This window comes from Nothoprocta perdicaria, unplaced genomic scaffold (genome assembly GCF_003342845.1).
Source record: "Nothoprocta perdicaria isolate Ctin4 unplaced genomic scaffold, notPer1 scaffold_33, whole genome shotgun sequence".
Classification (NCBI taxonomy): Eukaryota; Metazoa; Chordata; class Aves; order Tinamiformes; family Tinamidae; genus Nothoprocta; species Nothoprocta perdicaria.
The window spans coordinates 1,437,948-1,446,266 of record NW_020455566.1 but is presented as its reverse complement, the minus strand read 5'-3'; the positions used below and the strand labels follow the sequence as shown (position 1 = coordinate 1,446,266).

The 8,319-nt window shown below is 67.0% G+C and overlaps 3 protein-coding genes across 4 annotated transcripts in view; 2 read left to right on the top strand and 1 right to left on the bottom strand.

The window, feature by feature from the left end:
* The window catches only part of LOC112950839 (cysteine proteinase 5-like), a gene marked incomplete at its 5' end in the record, with an annotated part of 3,693 nt that extends 2,724 nt beyond the window's left edge, over window positions 1-969 (top strand). The window contains 3 exons of the mRNA XM_026043472.1: window positions 3-111; window positions 340-529; window positions 782-969. Of these exons, the coding sequence (XP_025899257.1) occupies window positions 3-111; window positions 340-529; window positions 782-969 (487 nt within the window). The remainder of the gene's footprint in view (window positions 1-2; window positions 112-339; window positions 530-781) is intronic.
* Window positions 970-3,389: 2,420 nt separating this feature from the next.
* Window positions 3,390-5,200, bottom strand: LOC112950838 (heat shock 70 kDa protein 1-like). The gene is given in 2 exon segments (XM_026043471.1): window positions 3,390-3,463; window positions 3,466-5,200. Coding segments are annotated over 2 exon segments (1,809 nt in total).
* Window positions 5,201-8,246: 3,046 nt separating this feature from the next.
* FAM76A (family with sequence similarity 76 member A) overlaps window positions 8,247-8,319 on the top strand; it is a 12,951-nt gene continuing 12,878 nt past the window's right edge. For both annotated transcript variants that reach the window (XM_026043550.1, XM_026043549.1), the window contains exon 1: window positions 8,247-8,319. This exon is cut by the window's right edge and continues 6 nt beyond it. In XM_026043550.1, the coding sequence (XP_025899335.1) occupies window positions 8,247-8,319 (73 nt within the window).

Here is an 8,319-nt window from a genome sequence, read left to right as displayed (position 1 = left end):
GGCTTCGGCAACTTCGCGTGCGACGGCGGCGAGGAGTGGCGCGCCTACGAGTGGATCAAGAAGCACGGCGGCATCGCCAGCACCGAGTCCTACGGGCCCTACCTGGGGCAGGTGAGGCCGAAGTCTCCGCTGGCGCTGCGGCTCGGAGCCGGTCCTGCCGCTGCGCTGCCCTGCGGTCCCACGAGCAGAGGGCTGGTAAAGCTGCTGTCACCAGCTGCGGGTGGATGCGGCTCCTGCCCAGCTTAGGGATGCCCGAGCGGAGCCGCGCGCTGCCTCCTCCTCCTCCCCGGCACGGGCTGTGCCAGGCGCCTGGGTCCATCCCAGCCCCCTTCCCTGCAGAACGGCTACTGCCACTACAACCAGTCGGAGCTGGTGGCCCCGGTGGCCTCCTACGTGAACGTGGAGCCGGGCGACACGGCCGCGCTCAAGGCCGCGCTGCTCAAGCACGGCCCCGTCGCCGTCAACATCGACGCCTCGCACAAGTCCTTCGCCTTCTACGCCAGCGGTGTGTACGAGGAGCCCCGGTGCGGTGAGTGCAGCCACTGGGCTGGAATGCACGTGGGCGCCCGCTATGGCAGGGACCCCGAGTCCTCCGGGTCGGCCGGAGGATCCACGTCCCTCGTGGCACCCGCTTCCCAGGCTGCGGGATGTCCTGGGGGGATCCCGTGCATGGGGACACGGATGCCCCATCGCTGCTGCCACTGACGCAGCTGGGCATGGGCTCTGGCTCCAAGGCCGAGGACGAGACCCGCTCCACTCTCCTCCCGCTCTCCCTCGGCAGGCAACGAGACGGCGCAGCTGGACCATGCCGTGCTGGCCGTGGGCTACGGCGAGCTGCACGGCAAGGGCTACTGGCTCGTCAAGAACTCCTGGTCCACGTACTGGGGCAACGACGGCTACATCCTCATGGCCATGAAGGACAACAACTGCGGCGTGGCCACGGCCGCCTCCTTCCCCATCCTGGCCTGAGCGGCGCAGCCCCCTGCTCGAGCCCAGGACGGGGTGCTGGGGCAGGGGGCACCCTGGGGTGCCTCTTGGACCCTGCTGGCAATAAACGCCCAGAGCAATCGCCCAGAGCGGTCTCTCGTGCTGGGGGGTCTGCAGCCCCTGGGGTGGCTGGTGCTGGGGGGCAGGCGTGAGTGCCGGGTGACCAAACCAGTGCCCTCTCCACGCAATGCAGAGGTGCAGGATTCGGGTAGTGCTCCGGGTTCGAGGCAGGTGGCTCGTCCGGGCGGGAAGGCCGAGCAGTGCGAGGGGCGCCGCTGCCGCCCGGCTCGCTGCAGGCAGAGCCGCACGGACCCGCGGCCTCGGAGGGCACCGCTCCGAGGGGCTGCAGCCTTCCCGCCCCGCTCCGTGGGATTTGCTGCCCCCGGGGCCCTCCTCGGCAGCCAGAGCTGTACAGCCCAGTGCGCAAAACGCAAGGGCTCCGCGCAGCTCCGCTCGGGCTCTGCGGCGCGATGAAGGCGCGAGGTGCCCGGGGCTCCGGGGGCGGCAGGGCCCAAAGGGGAGTTTGGCCACGTCAGCCCCCTCTCCGCCCGCTCCGGCTCCGTCCCACCTGCGGGGATGGAGCTGCTCCGGCTGCTCCCACCTGGAAGCCGTTGGCCTCGCCAGGCCCTCCCGCCCCCACAGCGGCGGGACAGCCCCAGAGCGGAGCTACAAGAGGGGCGAGCTGGGGCCAGGCCCCCAGCATGAGTGCGTAATGAGGAAGGGCTACCGAGGAAGGGCTACCAGGGAGCTGCCTCCCGGATGAGCTGAGCCTGGGCTTGGTGTTTTTGGGGTAGCTCGATCCTCCTGGGCGTGCGTGAAGGGCGCCCGGAGCAGCATGCATGCATGGATGGATGTGGTCCCTGTGTCACGGAGATGCAGGTTGCAGAGCAGGGTGTCTGTGCAGGCGGGCGGAGGGGGCTCGGTGCTGCACGAAGCCGGCACGGCAGGCGCTGGGAAGCTCTCCCGCCGGGAAGCAGCCCCAGGGCACCCCGGAGCAGCGCTGGATGCGCAGGAGCCTCATCCCGCTGGGGGCTGGAGCTGTCCCACTCGAGCTGGGGCCGCTGCCGGCAGCGACGGGTTTGCCGCCGTCCCCGGAGGCTGCGCCGGAGCGCGTGGGAAGCAGATGCGGGAGGCAAGGAGCAGACAAAGGAGCTGGAGCCGCAGCCCTGCCCAGCCGCTCCGGGGCTGCATCCCCGGCTCCGGGGGTGTCGGAGGCTGGACTGTGGGAATGTTAGTGCCCTTCACCCCCATGCTGGTGCCGTGGAAGCTTGGGAATGGTTGAGGAGAGCTGGAAATGCCTCTCCGGGGCTGTGGGCAACCCAGGCCACGTTCAGCTCGTGCCCCCGTGCTAGGGCTGCTCCCCGTTTATTAGCCTGGCTGGGAAAATTCTCCATGTAACGAGCCGGGAGCAGCCGGAGCAGGGAGTGTGTTTGTGCGCGTGTCCCCGAGCGAGCGGGATGTCCTTGAGGACGTGGAGCGGGGTGGCATCAGCCGGGCGGGCGCGCTGCCTCCCCGGGGACCCCACCAGCCCTGCGTCGGGCGGCAGCTCGTAACTCTTCCTGCTCTCTCCCACAGGCAATAAAACCCGCTTGCACTTGCAGGGAGCCGTGGCTTTGAGGCTCCTCTTCGCTGTGCGCGTTTGCTATTGAGCGCCCAGGGCAGGTGTTTGCACCCTCCCTAGCCTAAAGCTTTGCATTTGTGGTGGTGGTGGCAGGCCTGAGTGTGACTAGGTAGGAATAGCTGGGGTCTTTACAGAAAAGAGGGATTGATCCTGCTGGAAAAGAGGGTGAATAAAAGACATAGCTGGGAAGGGGCCTCCAGCTCCGGGTGAGCTGGAAACACCCGGATCCATCCTGGTCCCAAACCCCAGCACCGCTCCAGCCACCCCACATCCCTGCTCCTCGCCTCAAGCTCGGAGGGCTGACAGTACAAACGAAGCCTTCCTTTGGAGCAGGAGCACAGTCCCCTGCATCTGCAGCCTGACAGGTGGGCAGGAGAGTCCCCAAAACCAGCACCCAGGCACTGAAATGTGAACTAGGGCTGCTGCCTTCAGCGGGGAGTGCTGCAAAATTAACGGGGATCTGACACTTAAGCCCTCTTGAGAAGCCCAGCCCAAATAAAGCGCCTGATGCTCACAAATAGATCCGCTCAAGGCTGCTCAAGGTTGAGGGGAGATTTATTGAGGGGGGTGGTGGCTTTGGCAGGGGTCCCCTCTTCCAACGGGCTGCTTCAGATGGTGACGTGGGGCTTGGGCAGCCAGTGGGCCTGGCCGGGTCCCTGCCAGGGCACCCTAGGGGTCGATGATGGTCGTGGTCTGGGTGAGCTGCAAGCTCCAGCTATAGGTGGTGATGATCAGCTTTGCTCTCTTCTTGTTGATCCCTGTTGTGTTGTTATCGAGGGACTTAAATCCTCGCGTGTGGTTCCTGGAGGCCTTCTTCACAGCTCTCGCCCTCCTCCTCCTCAGCCACGTGGCGGGGCTCAGCCAGGAGAAGGCCTGCTGGCACCTCTCCACCACCTTCTTCTTGGCCTGCAGCGTGAAGTAGCTCAGGATGTCCCCCGAGGTCCTCCTCACGCTGAACGCGCAGGACTGCAGGTAGTTCTTGGTGGCCAGCTTCCATTTGCGCGCCCTGTCCTCCGCTCGGTACCGCTCGTGCTCCTCCGCTAGCCTCGCGATCTGCTCCTTGCTCAGCCTCCCCTTCCTGGCGTCCACCACGATGGGGTTTGCGCTGCCCGTGACCTTGTCCAGAGCGAAGACGCTCAGGATGCCGTCGGCGTCCACGTAGAACGTCACCTCCAGCAAGCTCATGCCGCGCGGCGCGGGCGAGAAGCCCCTCAAGAGGAAGCGGCCGAGGAGGTGGTTTTCTCGGGCGACGCTTCTCTCGCCCTCGTAGGCGCGGATGAGGAGGTCGGGCTGGTGGTCGTGCAGCGTGGTGAAGGTGCGCGTGGCCACGGTGGGGATGGCGGTGTTGCGCTTGACCAGCCCGTGCATCTTGCCCGTGCTCGCTTCCACTCCCATGGACGCAGAGGCCACGTCGAGGGCCAGCAGGTTCCTGGCCGCGTCCGAGCCGTCCTCCAGGAGGATGGCAGCCTGCACGGCCGCCCCGCTGGCCACCGCTTCATCCGCGTTGAGGCACTGGTTGAGCGGGCGGCCGCCGAAGAAGTCCTGCAGCAGCTGCCGGATCCTGGGCATGCGCGTGGAGGCGCCCACCACCACCACGTCGCCTACCTGGCTCGGGCTCAGCCGCGCGTCCCGCAGGACCCTCTCCACCGGCCTCAGCACCCTCTGGAAGAGCTTGGCGCACAGCTGCTCAAACTGGGCCCGCGTGATGTCCGCCTGCAAGTCGATGCCCTTGTAGAGGCAGTCCACGCTGACGGTGGCTTTCTGGCTGGAGGAGAGCGCCCGTTTGGCCGCCTCGCAGGCCGCCCGGAGCCGCCAAACGGCGCGCCGGTCGTGGCTGATGTTCTCCCGGTGCTTCTTCAGGAACTCCTCCATGAAGAAGCTCACCAAGCAGTCGTCGAAGTCGTCGCCTCCCAGGTGACTGTCCCCGGCTGTGGCTTTCACCTCAACAACGCCCCTGTCTATAGAGAAGACGGAGGCGCTGAGGGACCCCCCGCCCATATCGAAGACGAGCACGTTGCGCTCGCGGCCGTCGGGGTGATGGAGGCTGTAGGCCAGCGCCGCCGCCGTCGTCTCGTTGAGGATCCTCAGCACGTTGATGCCGGCAATGAGGCCGGCGTCTCTCGTGGCCTGGCGCTGCGAGTCGTTGAAGTGAGCGGGCACGGTGACGACGGCGTGCGTGACGGCTCGGCCCAGGCGCTCCTCGGCCACCTCCTTGAGGTGCCCCAGGATCATGGCCGAGATCTCCTCGGGGAAGAAGGACTTCTGGGCTCCCTTGTAGGACACGCGGAGCCGCGGGCCGCCCTCGGCCTCCAGCACGAGGAAGGGCCAGCGGCGCGCGTCCGGCGGCGCCTCCGCCGCGGCGCCCAGCAGCCGCTTGGCGCCGAACACCGTGTTGGGCGCGTTGAGGGCCGCCTGGCTCTCGGCTTGGTGGCCCAGCAGCCGGCCCGCCTCGGTGAAGGCCACGCAGCTCGGCGTGCTGCGCAGGCCCTGCGCGTCGCTCAGGATCTCCACGCGGCCGTCCTGGAAGAGCCCCACGCAGGACTTGGTGGTGCCCAGGTCGATGCCGATGGCCGGGCGGCTCAGCGCCGCCATGGCCGCTGCCCCTGGCGCGGGGACCCCCGCTCCCCCCTGCCCGGCTCCCCTGCCCCGGCCGGGCCGCCCGCCCCGCTCCCCGGCGCCTCCGGAGCGCCCAGCCCCGCGGGATGTCATAAGAGGCCTGGGAACCTTGGGACGCCGCCGGGCTCCGCGCGGCAGAGCCCGTTCCGAGGCCGAGCGCCGGCGCAGGGCCGCCCGCCGGGCTCTGCGGCCGCGAGCGGCGCTCGGCTCCTCCGAGCCGTGTTGTTTGCTTGCTTTGGGAGCATCCGCAGCTGGAAAGGAGCAGCGCGGGGGGAGGCTCAAGCTCACCACGCATCCCAAAACCCAGGGCGTGCCGCGCTCGCCAAGGCAGCTCCAAGGAGGTTATTCCCTGGGAAAGGCCGGGCTTGGGCTGCTCCCTGCCCTGGGCTCTGTCCCACATGCCGCGCTCGCCTGCGGAGGCAGCCGGAGCCCGCGGCGGTGCCAGGTGGCCACTAACTGTGCTCCCGCCCCGGGGCTGGCGCCCTGTCAGCGCTGGATAAACGAGCTGCGAGAACCTCTTACGGCTCGCGCAAAACAAGGTAATTATTCAGCAAGCAGAGGACGCGAACAGAGCCAGAATATGGAAATATTATCTGTTAGTGATTTACTGAGAGCCACAGGCAGTGCCAGAGAACAGCAGCTGAATCGAGCTGGGTTTGGCAGCCTCGGGGCTCCCCAAAGCCCCAGGCACGTCGGTTCCCCGGGGCCGGAGCTCGCACTCCAGCAGCGCCCGGGGAGCCGGCGCGGCGGATCCGCCCGCTCCGGAGCCGGGTCGGAACCACGGGGGCGGCGGGCACACAGCGCAGAGCCCTCGACTTCCAGGAGGACGAAACCAGCCACCCAGCAGGCAGGAATCCTCCCTTTGGCCGCTTAACGCAGCGTCCGGAGCTTTCTGGGTTCAAACGGCTGCATCCAGGACGACCAGAACGATCCCGAGCCCTGCACGACAGGGAGCTGGAAGCCGCTCTGCCGCTAGCGAGGCTGCCTTGGAAAATCACCGAGGCAGCGGCTTTCCTAACGGTTCTTATTTCGCTTCCCTCAGTAGCAGCTTTACAAACGTTTCTCCTTAGCCAAATGCTTTTCCCTTGGCACCTCTGACGGCTCTGGCAGGTTCGCTGTTCACGTTCTGAAGCGAATCGTTCCTTTTCCTCCGCTCGAGAGCTCCGCAGAGCCCGTGGCTTTGGGGAGGTTTTATTTCACGGCACAAACACCTTGTGGCGTCCACGTTTTCCAGGTGCACGGGCAGAGCCGGGAACACCGGACGGCTCCAGCCTTCCGCCTCCATCCCTTCTCCCCAAGAAACCCCCCTGGAGCGTCGCGGCCGCCGAGCAGCGAGGAGGGGGTTGTTTAACGCCACCCTCTGCCGAGCCCGGCTCTGCCTCCCGCTTTCCCTGCCGTTTCCCCCTCCAAAGGCAGCAGCCAGCCCGACGCAACCCATTTCACGACATTAAGTATTTCTCCTCCACACGGTGTATTTGCCCAGTGATGATAACCAGTCCCCAAGGTAGCCGAGCGGAGCAGAATTCCGGTTTAATATGCACACCCACGCGGCGGAGCCAGGACGCTCCCCCGGGCCTCCTCAGGAAGCAGCGGGCACTGCAGCGAGCGGCTCCCTCCGGCTTCACTGGGAATGCTCCGTGACCTGGAGTAAGGAAAGGTAGGGAAATTAGTTTCCCAAGAAGTCGTGGTGACCCTGGAGACACGAGAGGGGAGCGTTGGTGGGTGGGCAAGGTGGAAAGCAGCTGCGGGGGCTGCTGCTGCTGGAAGTGTCCGTTTTACCCGGTTGGGAAGTGTCCGTTTTACCCGGTTGGGAAGTGTCCGTTTTACCTGGCTGGGCTCCATCCTGGAGCACAGTGGGAGCTTGCGACCCCAGAACACTTCCAAACCCCTATTTGTTCTATGGGAAATGTGGGGCACCTGGAGTCGCCTCATGGAACGGACAATGTTGTGATTGAAGGAAAACGAGCCAGGAAAGAAAAAATATTGCGTGTTTGGGCTGTTCTGTGCTGGACTCGACAGGGAGCCAATGTGATCCGCAAGGTGAAACGTGGGCAAATGCTCCGCAACGCGATGTGGATGAGAGCAGCGCTGCCCACGGCCCGTGCCGCCGCCGGCCACGCTCAGGGCCAGTGGGTGGGCAGCGGCCGCCGGCAGCGCCAGGCCCACAGGGCCGGGCCAAGCTCTTCCCTCGGCTTCGGGCACGGCCTCGTCTCCACCTCGCTCTCCCGCGTGGGTTTGCTGGGGCTCGCTGAATCCCTATGGTTGGAAAACCCTTCAAGGTGGTTCAGCCCAAGCGTAACGACTCCGTGGCGTTCCAGGAGCCGTGTCCCTACGCGCCCCACCTACGCGTTTCTTGAGCTCGGCCTGGAAGTGCCGCACCGCTTCCCCTGGATACTGCCTCTGTGTATTTTCTCTTAACACCCAACCCAAGCCTCCCCAGCACAACCTGAGGCCGTTTCCCCTGAGCCTATTGCTCGTTATGGTGCAGACGAGGCCAACCCAACCGCCCCTTCGGGTAGCTGTGGAGCGCAGCGCGGCCCGCCCTGGGCCTCCTCCAGGCGCAGCAACCGCAGCGCCCTCGCTCGCCGCTCGGGAGGCCCGTGCTGCGGCCCGTGCCCCGGTTCCTGCCCCCCCGCCCCTCGGCTCCTCCTCACGGCCCCGCTGCCCCCTCCGCCATTTTCCCTCCCCTCACGACTTCCCGCCCCTCGCCACTTCCGGCTCCCCTCCCGCAAGGCCTTGTGGGCGGCGGCGGGTGGGGGGAGAGGTTGCGTCACCGCGGAGCGCGCAGCGCTCCCCGCGTGACGTCAGCGCTCCCCCCACCCCGCCCGCGACGCCGCTGGGAGGGGGAGAGGAAGGCGGTGCAACCCCCACACGCTGCCTGGAGTGACGGCCGCAGAAACCAATGAGAGGCGGCCTCCTCGAGAGTGATGTGCGGCGCGGCCAATGGCGGGGCGGAGAGGCCCGCGCGGGGCGGGGCGAGCGGCGGGGCGGGGCGGGCTGCGCCTGTCAGCGCGGCGGCGGGATGGCGGCGCTCTACGCCTGCACCAAGTGCCACCAGCGCTTCCCCTTCGAGGCGCTGAGCCAGGGCCAGCAGC